This window comes from Hyperoodon ampullatus (assembly GCF_949752795.1).
Source record: "Hyperoodon ampullatus genome assembly, chromosome: 8".
NCBI lineage: Eukaryota > Metazoa > Chordata > Mammalia > Artiodactyla > Ziphiidae > Hyperoodon > Hyperoodon ampullatus.
In genome coordinates, this window is record NC_136921.1 from 18996451 (window position 1) to 19012933 (window position 16483).

General features: G+C 61.4%; 1 protein-coding gene across 2 annotated transcripts; it reads right to left on the reverse strand.

Moving 5' to 3' along the window:
* Window positions 1-2812: 2812 nt before the first annotated feature.
* SLC4A3 (solute carrier family 4 member 3) lies at window positions 2813-15903 on the reverse strand (the record flags this gene model as incomplete). Of its 2 annotated transcripts, none has more annotated exons than XM_079710306.1 (22): window positions 2813-2890; window positions 3530-3703; window positions 3859-4028; window positions 4351-4604; window positions 5278-5444; window positions 5971-6060; window positions 6414-6632; window positions 7073-7267; window positions 7451-7599; window positions 7906-8124; window positions 8333-8558; window positions 9233-9417; window positions 9864-9963; window positions 10392-10575; window positions 10856-10991; window positions 11473-11653; window positions 11805-11953; window positions 13589-13788; window positions 14181-14296; window positions 14473-14747; window positions 15357-15522; window positions 15853-15903. In XM_079710306.1, 22 exons carry the CDS (start codon window positions 15901-15903, stop codon window positions 2813-2815), a joined length of 3684 nt encoding a protein of 1227 aa, XP_079566432.1. The 2 variants fall into 2 exon arrangements, with proteins under 2 accessions (XP_079566432.1, XP_079566431.1); XM_079710305.1 differs by having other exon boundaries at window positions 13589-13887.
* Between the last annotated feature and the right edge of the window lie 580 nt (window positions 15904-16483).

The window sequence follows — 16483 nt, forward strand, 5'->3', positions numbered from 1 at the left end:
CAATGGCTTAAGCGCCAGCTGTACGGGCAGCATTTGGTGCAAGTGCCCTTGAGTTCTGTTTCGTCTTTCCACTTTCAGAATTCCCTTTGAGAGCTCTAAGTGTCAACAGGCACGATCATTATTTGAGTCACCTGATACAAGAAGAGATGTCACACTGGCTGCCAAACGGGACAGATTATTGCCAGGTTATGTGCCCTAAGGGAGAGGGCAGGGGCAATCCAAGCAGATGGTCTGTGAGCTTCGACAGCCAGAAGTTTTCACGAGGGCATCAGACCACGAGTGAGGTGAATCTTCAGCACAGAACAAGGGAACGCCAGCCGCTCTCTTTGCTCAAAGCAGAAGAATGAATTAGCACTTCTCTGGGCCTGAACTAGACCAAGGATACTGAAAGCTTGGGGCAGCTGCCCAGGATGCAGCCCTAACCCCACACAGAGAGCCACAAGGAGAAGGCTAAGATGGCAACGGGCCCACTATCCTCCTTATTGGAAGGGTCCTGTGCCACCTGGGATGTGCCCGCTCGCCAAGCTGCTTCCACTGTAAAGCAGACAGTAGCAGTACCTGTCACTCAAAAGTACCATGGCCTCTACCCTTCCTTAGTCCCCCAGAGCTGTGCCACCAGGGCCGGATGCGGCTCCTCTCCTTTGGCTCCCCTCCACACCTGGAAGAAGGCAGCCTCAGTCAAGCTGCAGCCCCCCAGGAAGATAAGGTTGAAGGGTCAGTGAAGAGAAAGTCAGACAAAACACCAAGGCTTCAGGACAAACTCTGAATATCCCCAAATGTGATGATCTCTGAAAGGCCAGGCCACTTGTCTTCCGGTGGGTTTGCCACTGTCCCATCACCCTTGTCTTTCCCTGGCCCCCACTGTCATTCTGTCCTCTGCCATCCTTCAAGAGACCCATCCCTGGCAAAAGTTTGGGTTGCTCAGCCCCCTAAGTGCTCTCAGAGCCTCCACAGGCCTCCACCCTGGGTGAGAAAGAATCCCCCCTAACCAGGCCCAGCCCAGTGCGTGTGTTGGTCAACTACAGCCTTGTACTGCACTAAACTGCAGTTGCCTTCCCTTGGGGAGCGGGGCCGGAGGAGGGTGGTTTAAAGGCCGTGGTCTTTAAGACTCCAAGCTCTTAGGACTTATTCATGTCCTTTCCCATTGGGGGGAGCGGAGGGGCATGTTGATAGCCCGAGGTTATGTCTGGCTCGATCTTTCACTGAAACTTGTTCATCTATTGTTCCAACTGGGGCCTCAGGGCCCAGTCATACTGGAGTCCGCCCTGACCCACTAGCCAGGGCCAAGACTCATTCAGTTTCAAAAGCCCCCGCCCTCTTGTTTCTCACTTTCCAGCTGAGCAACACCCATACTTCTCAGCTATTCGCTAAGCAGAGATGATTGACACAACCTGTGTCCAATGAAGAGCCGAGTCTTCAGGGCTCAGGTCACTACTTTCTCTCAGGGTCTCTGGAAGAAGCAGGTTCTTTCCCGTGGGGTCTCAGAATCCCACAGACCCAACAGGGAAGTCCGCCCACACCAAGGCCCCGATGGGGGGACCAGGCAACCTGGTTTAGTGCTCAGAAAAGGAACAGAGTCCTGCGTGCAAACCTTCTCAGCCAAGCCTATCTACACGTGTGGCCCCTGCCATCTCTGCGTTTGGAATCTGCTCTGCACACGTCTGTGTTCTAGTTTTTTGTGTTTGACCTTCACTTTGCTCCTTGGCGAAGTTCCTCTGAAATTCCACCTGGCCCAGGGCTTTCTAAGTCCACGGAACCTCTCTGCCCCACCCCCTTGCCTCCCAATGAGGAACTAAATGTGCTTGAATGGGATCTTTGATCATAGCGGGTCCACCAGGTGGCAGTGTTACCCGGGCCCAGTCCAGACAGAGCCTGCAGTGAGAGAGCGGCCACCAGAGGGCAACACAGGGACAGCCGCTCAACCACGCAGCTAGTTGCCTAGCAACTGTGACGAAATGGGCTCCCAGTTTGCACCCTCTTCAAGGCCTCCCAGGTTATTTCTGGCGTAACAAAGACTGTTGCACGCAAGGAGTGGCCTCAGGAATCCCAGAACTGACTCTCTTTTAAGCCTGGAGACTCTAAAATGGTCCAGGGACCCCAAAGGCAGCATGACCCTGGCGTCTAGGGGATTAGGCGGCTCCTGTCTCTGCTCTTTGGACTGCCAAGGATCAGGAAAAGAAAATAAACATTTTCCATTCCCCTCTGTAGCCCCACAGCCATTGGGACGCTCTGATTTCCCTAGTGGCTAAAGCAGAGCAACCTCCTCCCTCTCCCGTCCCCCAACCTCCCCCTTCTAAGCAGGGACTCGATTAACAGCATGTGACCTTGAGCCAGACCTTGAGCCTCCAGCTCCTCAACTGTACTTCGGGGGGGGGTCGAGGGGGTGCTGATAAGATCCAGCTCTGACCTTCTGTGGTCTTGATTCTCTCCCTTTCCCCCAAGAATTCTGTCCTTGCCTCAAAACTCTCCCTGATTTTGACGACCCTGAAAATAGAATTGTTCCAAGTCCAGATGGATAAGTATGACCCGAGAAACCAGAGATGGAACCAAGAAAGTGAGGCAGACACAAGACAAGGAGTGTGGTTATAATGAGCTCAAAGCCTGTGCCGGTCTGGTCTGTGAAAGGGCCTGGGTGAGACGAGGTCAGTGCCCAGGGCAGAGTCAGGGGGCCACTCTAGTCGTGGCAACAGTAGTGGTTCCAGGCACGTCTCTGGGTCATGAGGAGCCCGCTGGCCCTGGGGCTGGGCTCTGACTGGGGCCTGGTGTCAATCACTAAGGTGTCGGGGTCTCCAAGGGGCACCATGGTGGAGGATCACACGGGCATGTGCAGCTCATTGTACTCATCCTGGCCGTCCTCATCAAAGTTTGGTTCAGCATCTTCAGAGTCCAGCTGCAAAAGGGAGCAGACGGTTGGGGGAGGCAGGGAAGCAGACTCACTGCCTCCCGTTCCCCAGCTCCTCCTGGGCCGGCAGCCCTCACTGCCCCTAGACCTTTCCAAGCCTCACTGTCTACAGGGACTGTGGCCCCAGGTTGAAGCACTTCCCTCTGGCTGAAACCTTCAGGTCACCCCCCAGCGATACCTCCTAATAACGATGATAGCAGCTACCACACAGAAGTACTTTCCTGGGGCTCTGAGCTCCTGTGGTACCTTTGTACACCATGCGTGGGCGGAGGGTTTTCAAAAAGATGTCCCTTCCTCTAGCTGACAAAAACAGGGCTCAGAATGGATTTCAGCACCACCCCACGCCCGCTCATCCCTCAGCTGTGTGCTTTTGCTCAGGACACAACCTGCACAGCTGTCTACAGCAGCCCTGTGCTTCTTTCACACCAAAGCACCGTTCTCACTGCTTTACCTGAATTTCTGTTTAATCCTCACCACGATCCTATAAGGGAGAATCTATTAGTAGCCCCGTCATACGGATGAAAATGAGATTTCAGAACGTTAGGTAATTTGTCTGTGGTCACACAACAGCAGAGACTGGCACCCGGGGCCCGAGCCCCTAAGACTGCCCCAAGCACCTTCCCTTACCGCCTGTAGCTCCCTGTCCTGGAAGAGCCGGGGCAGGAGGCAACGCCTCAGGGGCACCGTGAGCAGCAGCAGGAAGGGAAAGGCGAGCGAGGCCGCCGTGGACTTGACCACCCAGAGCAGCGCGATGCAGCCCAGCTGGATGCACGTAAACAGATGCATCCGCCAGGTCTTCACCTGGGGAACAGGCGTCAGGTCTCACCACATCTTTAGGAACTCGGGTCCCCAGGTCCCAGCTTATCCTTCAGGGTCCATCTCCAGCCCAGAGATCCCTCGGCACCCCCGCCACTCCCCATCACCCCGTTGCCCCCCTCTGTGCCTCCTGGCCCTACCTTGGTCACATAGGGCTGTTCGGGATGGTGTTTTGCTGGCATGAGTATGAGCAACAGACGCTGGGACAGCTGGATGCCAGACAGCGATGTGACCCCCATGTACAGGAAAATTCCAAAGAGTACAGCCAGTGGGATCCGGCGCAGCACAGCCCCCATGACAATGGACAGGCCTGGAGGAGGTGACACACACCTACATGACCCCTCAGGCAGCCCCCGTGAGGATGGAAGGGCCTGGTGGGGAGGGGATGAGGAGGGCCTCATCACTGTGACCAAGAGAAGATGCAACAGGATAGAGAACCAAGAAAGGGCTCAAGCAAAAAGGCACATGGAGTGTCAAGAAGCAGGTCTGGGGGTCAGAGCAGGGGCCAGTCATGATGCGTTTGGAAACTCAGAAGGGATCTGGGTCAAGCCTGGGATGGAGAAAGGATTTAAGGTCCAAGAACGCAAGTCTGTGGGGTGGGGACCAGGGCCGTGCAAGGTGGGCACTCTCACCCACGAGGCTGGCGATGAGCACTCCAGTGACCCGCTGCTCCCGCACCTCCTGGATCTGGGGCTTGTCGCCGGGAGCAATGGCAGTGCGCATAACAGTCAGCGCATTCACATGGGTGACCGAGCGGACGGTGGCGGCCGTGAGCCAGGGCAACCCAAACAAGCCACAGAGCCCACCCAGGGAGCCGATGAGAAGCAGGTCCAGGTGGAAGCCGGAGCCTTTGAGCAGCCTCCGCGCTTTCTGGCTGACAATGAGCCTGCGGGGAGAGGATGGAAAGTGGGGGTGAGTGGTGGGGGGTGGCCAGCGACAGGGCCAGGCACACACAGCAGGGACGGTGTGGAGGGCGAAGGACATGCAGAGCAGAACTCTCCCAGGACCTGCCCGCTTCCTCTTTCAAGTTCTCACATTGAAGTTCTCATATTTAGGCAAATCTGAGGCAAATTCCCATACTGTGGATATTTAAAACACCACAAAAGCCAGATGCCAGCTCTCACCACGTCATTGTGGTTTAACCAAAATGAGATACATGTGAGCATCACTGGCTGAGAGAAAATGCTGCCAGGGTTTTCTGAGGACTGTCAAGTGCCACCCTGCAAGTGGTGGTGGTAACAGACAGATATCATGTCAAAGCACCACGGCGGGGGGCTTCCCTGGTGGTGCAGTGGTTGAGAGTCCGCCCGCTAATGCAGGGGACACGGGTTCATGCCCCAGTCCGGGAGGATCCCACATGCCGCGGAGCGGCTGGGCCCGTGAGCCATGGCTGCTGAGCCTGCGCGTCCGGAGAAAGGCCACAACAGTGAGAGGCCCGCATACCGGGGGGGGGAAAAAAAAAAAAAAAAAAGCACCCTGGGGAAACCATGCCCCAGGCCCAAAGACACCCTCCGGCCGCCAATCCCACGGCTCCCCGCTCCTCCCCCCAGCCCTCTCACGCAGTGATCTGTGTCTCCATGAAGATCAGGATGAGGACCAGGAGGGCGGGCACAGCGGCTGCCACCATCATCCAGGGCGGGAAAGGACGGGCGCTACCCAGGGGCGGGATGAACCACGTGCGCTTATGGGGGGAGGTCACTGAGAGCCCCGTGGGCACCGTCAGCTTCTGCATGACCAGAAGGAAGACCGGGTTCAGGGCCGCTAGCAACTCCACGTAGCAGCTGCTCCCACCCAGCTCTGTGTCCCCAGTACCAGGGCTCCAGGGAATGTGGGTGTGAACAGGTTTGAGGAAAATCAGTTTTGTATCCTCCAAAGTCACTGTTCCTCCAAGGGGTCTTGGCAGCGAATAAGGAAATGATATACCTTCTCCCTGCGCCCCGGAGCTGCCAGGAGACCTGCTGCGGGGGCACCTGTCATTCTGCCCCCAGTCCCACACCTGCTCCTCCAGGAGTCCTGACTAAGGGTCACACACAGCCCCAGACCCCCGGGCCGGCCTCCTCAGCTGGACCACACAGCTGCTTCTGAAACCCCCAGCCTACCCACCCCTGTGCAGCCCCAGCACGTAGCCATTCCACTAGGAAAGTTGGGTTCCAGCCCTGACTGGCTGCTGGCGCAATGGGGACATGTCATGGCCTGCCTCTCAAGGCCCTGGGGTGAGAACCAGCTGCCAGAGGAGGTCGGGACTCACTCACCTGTGTGTAGGTGTCTGTAATGGAGTAATCCACCAGGACCATCACCAGAATGGAGATGGGGATGCCGAAGTCCCCGATGATACGGCGAGCCTTGAGAGGGGCCAATGAGGGGAAGGGAGCAAAAGGTGGATGGAGGGGAGGGTCAGGAGACTAATATGGGGGTTTTTTACCCGGACCCTTCTTGGGCCTCAGCAGGAGCCAGAAGTCCCCTGACCTGTCCCTTTAAACCCCACAGGTGCCAGCCCAGCCCAGGAGGGAATTCCTCTCCTGATTACATTTCTCTGAGGCTTCAGACAGGGGCAGAGGCTGCACAGACTTGGTTGAGGTCTCCCATGACCGGGAGAAGGGGACAGCCCCTCTCTCGAGCGGAGCCTGGCAGTGACAGCAGGAAGTGAAGGACAGACACAGGGGGTCCACAGGCCCTACTCCCGCCGGCCACGCACCTTGCCACCCAGGAAGCGGCTGTTTCTGAACTTGCGCAGGAAGAAGGCAATGAGGAAGGTCCCGAGCATGAGGATGAGGGACAGCAGAGCCGTGTTGGGTTGGTTCCTGGGGCCCGGCGGCCCCTCGGTGGTGGGCAGGGCACTCCCATTCAGGTCCAGCTTAGCTGCCAGGGCTCCCTCAGGGGGGTAGAATGGCAGCAGTGGGTGCTCCGTGAACACCTGTGTGGGTTACAAGGTTGCCCTAGTGCTCACCTGGGCAGGTGCCTGATTTCGTACACCTGTGAGGGAGAGGGCTGGCCCCTCCCACACCTGACCGGGCAACGTTAACACAGGACATGCAGCTCCATCTCACACACAGACGCCCTTCCTCTACATACAGTGACCCAAGGCCCCCAGACCCGTAGCCCTGACAACGCCCCCTTTCCGTCCCGTATCTGTTCAGGTGAATCCTGGACTTCAAACCTCTGGGTCTGACTCCCTGCCCTTCAGCTCAGACCTAGCCCTAGGGCGTCCTCAACCCCCATGCCCACAGCCTACAGAGCCTTCCTCCTCGGCCCTCCTCCCCCAGTGCTCCACACACACATCCCCAGGCTCTCTTTCCCAGGGTGCTGTCCAGCCCCCACCTACACCCACCCCCCAAGACCTCTCAGGGCCTCCACCTTGTAGAGCTTGTGGAAGGTCTCATAGATGAAAATGAGCGAGATGAGGAAGGCGAAGATCTCCTGGGTGAAAGGTGAGATGTAGCGGACCAGGAAGCTGCCTTCCGCGGCCACCAGGGCAAGGACGAAGACCACCAGCCAGAGGCCAACCCACACACGGCCTGTGAGGTACTCCAGGCCCTGGGCTCGGCAGAACTAGAGGTCGGGAGAGAGAGGTGATCACCCACAGCCACCTGACCTGGCCCTCAGGGCCCCACGGGACGGGCAGGAGGTGAACCCCGAGGGAGAGGAGGGGGAAAGACCGCAGGGGCCCATCACCTGGGCCAGGGGCACAGGGTGGAGCAGGTGACCCCTGGGGAGGGGCGGGGTGGCTGTCACCTTGAAGAAGGCTTCTTCGAAGACGAGCAGTGGCCCCGAGAAGCCGACCACGAGCAGCGGCTGGGCCCCCAGCAGAGAGAAGAGGACGCCAAGCACAGCCGTGGACACGATCAGCTCAGACACACCCATCAGTCCTTCTGTCTTCTCCCCTGGGGCGGGCAAGGGTCAGCGGGACGGCCCTGGCCTGGCTCCTTCTACCTGGCCCCTCTTTCTTGTCTAGTTTCCCCTAACCTGGGGACCCAAGAAAAATGGAGCAGCCCCCCAGAGTGGTAGATAGGGACCCTCACCACTCAGCCCTCCTGCCTCTCACCACCAGCGCCCCAACCCGGATCCCCCACCCCTTGCACCCACCCCCTCTCACTTCACTGTCATCCCAGAAGTGACCACTGGGACACCCTGACCCAGCAACCCTGCAGATGACAGTGAGCCCCCTCACCTCTCCTCCCGCCCCTCACCTAGCAGCCCCCCGAAGGTGATGGCGGGACTGAGGGCAGCGAAGTAGATGAAGAGCACGGCGGCCACGCACTGGGAGTGCAGGGCGTCCCGCAGGTCGCTGGGGTAGTGCGGGTACCGGCGCTTCACGTCCCGGACGAGCCCCCCAAACACCGAGCCAGTGCGCAGCAGGGGGTCGTCGTCAGGGGGCACCTCGGAGCCCCCCAATTCCATCGCCAGCTCTGGGGGAACAAGAGGCTGCTGGAACCTCGTGCTTGGAGCAGGCCCTGGGCCCAATCCTTCCCAGCCTGGGACGCAGTGCAGAGACCTGGGTCAGGGATTGGAAGCTGACGTGCAGGGCTCAAGAGTCGGGATGGGGCTGGGGTCAGAGCTGTGGGAGCCGTGGAGGGGGCATGTGTTCAGGGGGCTCCGGGCCCCAAAGGGTCTGACCTTTCCCAGGGGCCACGTAGCCGCCCTGGGTGGTCATCTCAACTTTGGTCTGCTCCCGCTCCCGCCGCTTCCTGAGCAGCTCGCGCTGGAAGGCAGCCACGGAGCGCAGCAGGTCTCGGCCCTCCACCTCGGACGGGGGGATCACGATGCTGCCGTCCAGGAACTCGCTGATGGCGCTCAGGAGGTCCTGCCGGTCGTCCGCCTGATAGGCAGCGTCGTGGAATAGCTGGAGGCACGAAAGCCAGGGGCTGAGCCCACAGCCCAGGGAGGCCCTGGGACGGGGGGCTTCGGGGAGGAGGTGTTGGGCCATCAGAGAGCCAGAGGCAAGGTGGACGTTCAGCCACATACACAGGTCCAGTCCACTTGTCCAAACTCTGACTCATGTCCCTGCTGGCCGGCAGGCAGCCACGGCCCTGAGCACCTCCCAAACGCCCACGAGTGCCCGCGCTCTTCCCCTGGGAGCCTCCAGACTTTTCCACAATGCAACAACTGAAGGGACAACGCCTGGCATAGCGTTACCAATCCAATCTCCATCCTCACTGGAGAGTGCCCACATGCTGTTGCTTGGGAAATATTTCGAACATCACCCCTGGCTAGAGGACCCTCCTGTCCAAGCCCAGCTTCCCTTTCGAGTCTCATGTCACATCCAAAGCTTCAGCGTCTGGGCTTCTTCGTTCCTGCATCCACCTCACTGTCCCCTCCCATAGCCCCAGCCCAAGGCTCCCTTTTCCCTCTCTGCTCACCCCTCCCTCCACCACTCCAGAGCGCTGCCTCCACCCCGAAGGGCCACTAGCACCCCTGTACCCATGGATACCACTGGGGGCAGCGAGAGGGACAGAGAACAAGCAGGGCTCAGGGGAACAGGCCTAGAACGCCCAGCCTGGGGGCTGCCGGACCCACCTTGTCAGACATGAGGGTGGCAATGGAGCGCCCAAGCTCGTGATAGTCAGTGCTGGTGTGGCCGGGCCCCAGCATCACAAAGAGAAAGCGAACCGGCACGGGGACCTCAAGCACAGACTCCAAGAGTACAGCTTCGTTCAGGCGCACAAAGGCTGCTGCTGGCTGCTCCAAGAAAGGCACACAGCCTGGGGGGACAGTAAGGCACAGGGTGCTGGGCAAAGGGGAGCAGTCAAGGCAGGCCCTGGGGGGATATCTGGGGCCATCATGTACAGTTGAGCAGGTTGTGCACTGCACAAAGAAACCCCAATCTAAAGAAGCCCTATTTGCTTATATGTCTGTACATTTATTACAATTTACCAGCAGATGGAAATCAAGGGTATTAAGGAAGGAGTGCTTTCTTCTAATTCTCACAACGGTGTTATATGGACTAGAAGCAATCCAAGATAGCAGAAAACTGGATGGGAAGCAGGCAGAGGATTAGGGAAGATGGGTTGAGAGGAAGACCAGGCGCAAGGTGGGGGCCTGGTTGGGGATGGACGAGGCAGCCTGCAGGCCAGAGGTCAAGACAAGCAGACATGGTGGGGGCATCCAGGCCCTGTAGCCCATGCCCCCAGGGCCCAGCCCTCCTTACCCACGAGCACAACAGTAGCCTCGGCATCTTCAGGGATCTTCTCCAGCAGCTTCAGGCTTTTCCCCCGGTGACCATCTCCCCCAGGCATGTGGAGGGGCTTCTGAGGACGCAGAACTGGAATAGGGCTGGGACCCAGACCGGAGGCCATGGCAGGCCCTCCCATCCCTTGTTCCAGGCCTGGACTCTGCCCACCAACCCCTGGATCTGGGCCCTGCTTTCTCCCTCCCCAGCCAGGGTGGAGACTATCGGTGAAGTGCCCCACAGCAGGAGCTGGACCCCTCCTCCAAGCCCCCTCCTACATCTCAGCCTTACCTTGTTTAAATGGCTCCCCTGGGTCTGCCCCGTCATCCCATTTAAAATTTCTGTTTCTCCGGGGCAGGGGTCCCTCCTGAATGTAGGTCCCCCACATCCCTAGTATGGTGCCCGGCATCCAACCTTCCTGACCCACTCAGTGAAGCCATCCGTGGCCTCCACTGAAACCGGAAGCCCTCCTCATCCCCCAGCCCAGGTCAGAGCAAGGCGACTGACCTCCTTGGCCTCAGGGTCATGAGGCCAGAGTGGGGCTGGCTCCCCCAGGTCATCAGCCACGGTAGGCACTGCACCATCGGGGCCATGGCTGGGGGTTGGGTGATGATTCCCTAGGACCGAGTTCACGCTGGAACTGGACGCATTTCGGGGAAAGAAGCCACTGTCCTTGTCATCATTGGGATGGCTGGGGAGAGGGCAGAGGGGGCAAGGCAGGTTAGGAAGACAGCCCCTTGGTGGGCTGAGGTCACGAGGAAATGAGAAACGGAGGGTCAGGGCCTCCATCCTTTTCGCCTCAATGTCAGAAGGAACTTTCTAACGGTTGGTACTGTCCAAAGATAAAGAAGGAATGAGCTCCCCATCATTGGGGGTATTCAAGCAGAAGCTCGAGAGCCGCTCAGTAGAGTCTGTGCTCCTGGAAGGCAGCTGAACCTGAAGGCGCCCTCCCAGGCGCCCCACCCTGGCACCTGTGTTTCAGCAGCAGGGTGCGAAGGACACTGGCCCTGTCCTCCGGCCGGATCTGGTCAGACACAATCATGGTCTCCACCACGAGGTGTGCGATGCCTGGCAGAGTGGTCTGCTCCAGGTCCAGGAGGGCAGCTCCTGGGGGCACAGTCAGGGGAGGGAGCACGGTCCCGTCAGGTAGAAAAACAACCACCCCCCAGCGGCTTGCTCCCCAAGGGCCGGCAGACATGCTGGGTGAGCCAAGCACCTGATGTGCCCAGGTGCATACACAGCTCCGTGTGGCCACAGCCCAGCCCGAGAGGGATGCAAAAAGAGAGCACAGGGTGAGGGCGCAGCCCATCCTTGCCCAGAGAGGGGGTCATCTGTTGACTTACTGCATGTGGACAGATACCTACTGTGCCCCAGGTACAGTGCCAGGTACCTGGGCACAGCCCCACCCCTCAGAGCTCATGGCTGGTGCAGGCAGATGGACCCCATGTCCCCAAAGTGGCAGCCTGACCTCACCTGGCCCCAGGGCTCCAGGGAGCAGTCCCTGGAGCTGGGCAGCCCAGCACAGGCCGAGCTCTGTGGTTTGTGAAGAGGGCCTGCAGCTCTAGGGCCAGGCCTGCAGGGCCCCTACCGTGGGCGATGGTCCTCCTGAGCTCCAGCAGGCTGCGGAAGGAGAGCGAGGCCACATGCGGCTTCCCCCAGCGCTCCGTCTCTTCCTCCACGTCCTCCTCAAACTTGATCCAGCGAGCCGTCTCCCGCCAGTGGGGCTCCTGGCTGCGGTCCAGCATCAGCTCATTCAGCTCCACAAACACCTGGGGTGGGCGCCAAGGGTGAAGGCCTGGGGGCCGCCAGGTGGGACCGGCTGTCCTGGGGACATGGCGATGGGCCAGGCAGGGAGGGAGGGAGAAGGCGGGGAGGAGAGGCGAGAAGAATCCTAAGGCCCACTTCCTCGGGCTCCGGTACCTCATGAGGCCTCCGGTCCAGCTGCTGCTTCTTCTTCTTCCTGCGCAGGATGGGGGCCAGGCCACTGGGGCTGCCCCTCCCGCCCTGCGTCCGAGACGGCTTCTTTACCAGGTGCCGGCGCACGCCAGGGTTGTCCTCCAGCCGGTGACCTGCGGAGAAGATGGGCTTGGCGGTCCCAGAGTTCCAGCTCAGGGCCTCGGGGTCATTGCCAGCCCCTCCAGCTCTGCCCAGCCATTGTACTCAGGGAGGGGGGCGCCACAGTCACCCAGGGACCATGCCGACAAAACCATATCATCCAGCTGGGCCATTTCATACATAAGGAGACTGAGGCCCAGAGAGGGGAAAGGACTAGTCCAAAGTCACACGGGGACACTGGCTCAGCCACAGTAAAAAGGCAGACCCCCAACTCAGTCCACAGCCCCGGTCATGGCCACTGCCTCTTACTCGGCAGTGCCAGGACCCACATTAAGTCACCAGGCCCCGCGCCCTCAGCACCCTCCCTGTGCCCGTCGGCACCCATGTGTACTCCCCCGTGGGTACACACCCAGAAGGACTCAGGCACAGCTCCTCTCCCTTCCTTCCCACCTGCCCCTTCCAGGCCCGCAGCTGGGGGAAGGCCAGCAGCCCAGTTACTCACAAGCTGGTCCGCCCACCATGGGGCTCAGCTGGCCCCTGATGGATTCCCACAGGTCATAGTCCTCAAGGTCCAGCACAAACATCTCTAAGTCCTCTGAGGCCAGCGACTCTCGAGGGCTGGGGGCTGGAGCCCTCTGAGGGCTCTGACCCTCAGCGTCCCCGGGCCCAGGGCTCAGTGCCCCATTGGGCTCTGTGACCTCCTCCAGCGGGCTCATCATTCCCCAGATGGCCAAGGCCTCAGCCCCTGCTCCTTCCTAGAGCCCCGGCTCTCCTGAGAGGTAGGAGCCTGGACAGCAGTGGTCTTGGTCCAACCAGAGCTTGAAAGTAGCCGGGCCTCCTGACCCCGACTCCCCAGGTCCCCAAGCCTGCTCACTGCTGCTTCCAGCCCGCACCCTAGGTCTGTAAACACGCCCTCCCCCTGACCCCCCCCATCCCACCGCTGCTGCCGCCGCCGCTGCTGCTGCTGCTGCCATCGGATTGTTCTTGTCCCTGTCTTCAGGCCCTGGCAACTTTCCATGACGTATTGCGCTCAGAGCCCTCCCCCCTCCCACCCCACCCCCACCCCCCCACCCACCCCACCCCTGCACACACACTGTGGTTCCAAGGGGGAGGAGGGCGGGGTCGGTGATGCCCCTGGCTGGGCACAGAGCCCCATGGGTGCAGACAGGTGGCACAGAAACCAGGGCACTGATAAGACGGAAGGAATGTGCCGAGATCACAGCCAGGCCCGGCCGAGGGTGGTGTGATGGGAATAGGAGGCTCCTGACACAGGGAGAGGCAAGGCCTGGCGGAGTGGCTGGGACTCAGGGCACTGGTTCGAAGCGGGTAAAAAGAGTTTGCCCCGAGAAGAGGAGCCTCGGGGGAGGGGGGTACAATGATGTCTCCAAACGTCATGTGGAAGAAGGGCTGCCTTATTCCGGGGGTGACTCAGAGGACACAACCAGGACGGAAGGGCAAAGGCATCGTGAGGGGAAATCTCAGCTCTGGCACCCGAGGCATGGCTTGGTGAGGTAGTGAGTTCCCCATCACTGGCCACATTCCAGCAGACAGGGATACCGCAGAGGAGCTCAGCCCTGGGTGGGGGAGAACACAGAGCCTCTCCAAGGTCCCTCACAGGCTGGGCACCCCTGGAAGTGGGTGTCACTCACTCTTCATGTCGTCCAGGTCCGCGGAGCCCAGCATCTGGGCCTCCGCCTCATCAGTGGGCACCTGCTGCTCCGGGCCACCCGGGCTGCCCAGGGCACTGCCTGGGCATAGCCGTTCCCGCAGGTCATAGCTGGTTGAGGGGCTCCGTGGCCGGCTCTTCTCTCCGGCGACTCGGGAGACCCGGGCCCGGGGACTAGGGGAGCTGAGGAGGCAACACGGCAGCCTTGAAATTGGCAGGGACCCTCGGTGGAGGTGGGTCAGGGGAGGGGGTTCCTCTGCCCTCCCCAGCTTGGGGCAGGGCCTGGAGAGGCCCCCTGGGGACTACACACAGCCTCCTCCTGGGCAGAGAGAAAAGCTTACCTCCACCTTCCTGCCCCCGTCGCACTGGTCCCCAGTTCCTCTTTGGCCCCATCCTCCTCTTCACCCAGACACCCTCTCTCTCCTGGAGGCCTCTCCCTGCCGGCCCTCTGCCAATCATGCAGAGCAGGGGCACGCCCTCCCCGGCTCCTCCGCCCCGCCCCTTTCCTCCTAGCTTCTTCACTGGGGTCAGGAAGGAGCCTGGGACCTGCTCTGGGCTGGGCTGGAGGCCAGTACCTGACCGAGTGCTGGGGGCTCTTGTCGGAGCGCGGGCCCACCGGGGGCAGGGGCTTGGCGAAGGCGGCCCTCCCCGAGAGGCCGGGACTGTCGTCCTCGTCACTTCCAATGGAGAACTGTGGATAAACCCCGTGCGCCCTGGGTCCCTGCCCTGACTCAGCCCCAATCCCCCCGCTCAGCCCCGCCTCCCCCTACCCCTGCCGGGCCTCCCCTCCACCCCCCCCACCCCACCCCCCGCCAGGCCTCCCCTCCTCTCCCTGAGCAGCCAGCCCTCCCTGGGGACAGACCTTACCTTTGCTTTGGGTGGGGACCCTGCGGGTGGAGGTTCTACAGGTTCTGCCTCAGACTCCCCTTCCTCTTCCTCCTCCTCTTCCTCCTCCTCATCCACTCCGGCTCCCCCCTCCTCCTGGATGGGAGGGGTCCCCTCAGAGGGGGGAGCCGAGGTTCTCTCCTTCCTCTTCCTCCTGGTCTGCCGGGCAGAGGTGGCGGGCAGTCGCCGCAGCTTGTGGGGTGGAGGCAGGCGCACCGAGAGCGGGTGGTGGGTGTGGTGGGATGTGTGCCGGTGAACTGGGGGTGCAGGAGAGCTGGTTGGGGCCCCCACAGCAGAAGGGGGCCCCTCACCACCCTGGGGACGCACGCCTTATTCTAGCTCAAGGCCTCAGACAAGGGCACACTAGTCCTTCCTCCAGAGTCAGGCTCCCCCCAACACCTGTATCCATAGCCTGTCATTGGGAAGGCCTGGTAGAGTCGCGGGATGGAGTGATGGAGAGGGGAGGTTGTGACAGGGAGGATGCGGGGATGAGAGGACAGGACACAGCAAGGAAGGGAAAGGTGGAGTCAGCAGAGCTCAGGAGGGGAGGAGAGGTGGGAGAGAGACGAGAGCAGGGCCAGAGGTATGACAGAGCCTTGAGGAAGATGAAGGTCACCAAGGGAGGCCTCAGGCCCATCTCCCTACATCTCCCCTGTGTCTGGGGCTCAGCTCCCCTAGCAGGCAGACAGGTGATGGGTAAGTGAGGCAGGATGACTTAACATGGCATGGTGGCCCAGCACAGCATCCAGCACAGCATCCAGCATAAGATGACACCGGGTGACCAAGCCAGTGGTGAGCACGGTGATGGTGGCAATGAAGGTGATGGCGGTGAGGGCGGCCACACTAGGGGTCCCCAGGCTACCCACACTCAAAGTCCCGCTCGCTGTAGCTGCGGCTGGGCTTCTCGGGGTCCCAGGCCGGGGGCTTGTTGATGAGGTCCCCAAACCTGCTCACAGCCAAGGTCTTGCCCAAGTCATCATCCTCCTCCTCCATGTCTGGACTCAGAGGGGGCTCCTCCAAGGGCACCCGGACCTGCAAACCCAACAGCCTCTTCTAAGGAACCCTGACCCATGAACGCCACACACCCACCCCAACTCCAAGCCCTAGGTGGAGCTGGGGGAGACCAGCAGACCTGTCTTCTACTCCCTGTGGCCCAGGCTGGGGTCAACCTCCCAGGCTTCCAGGGCTTGGGAGGACAGGGGGCAACAGATCCGAGAAATACCAAAATACCCCCTCTTTCTCCATATCTCCCGCCCAGCTCTATCCCTGGATCTGGGGGTCCCAGGGTCGACCAGAAGACCCCCGTCTCCTCCTTGAGGTCCCTCCCCCTCCTCTTCTCCCACCCCCGCGAGTGTCAGTCACCTGGGGTAGGGGGGAGGCGCCCCCGGGCGGCGGAATCACTCCATTGGCCATGTCCGGAGAGGCGGCTTGGGGGGGCTCTGACTCACTGAGGGACCCGTGACCCGGGTGAGAAGAAGAGGGCGCTGCGCGGACCTAATGGGGAGCCCTGGGGGAGGAGGGCGGGGTCAGAAGCCTCGCGCGGCCGCCCCCCCTCCCCCTCCCCGGAGCTGGATCCCCCGCCCGCTCGAGCGCCCATCGAGGCCCCGCCGTGCCCGGGATGCCCCGGGGCCCGGCCCGCCGCTTCCCGCCCCGCCCTGCGGTACCTCGGGGCTCCGGAGCGTGCGGGGCTCGGGCCGGCCGCCGCGCCCCATCTCCTTCCCGCGCTCGCCCCAGGGCCTGTCGCTGCGCAGGGCCGGGCGGCCTGGGGGCGCCCGCGGCGGCAGCGAGCCTGGCGGGATGGGCGGACGCAGGCGCCGGAGCCCGCAGCCCGCGGCTCCACCTCCTCTCGCTCGGCTCCGCAGCTCCGCCGCCGCCGCCGCCGCCGCCGCCGCCGCCGCCGCCGCCGGGCCGCACAATGGGAGCGGGCGGGCGGTGACTCACCCCGCCCCGGCCGGCCCGGCCCCCACGCGCGAGCCCCCGCAGGACCCCACCT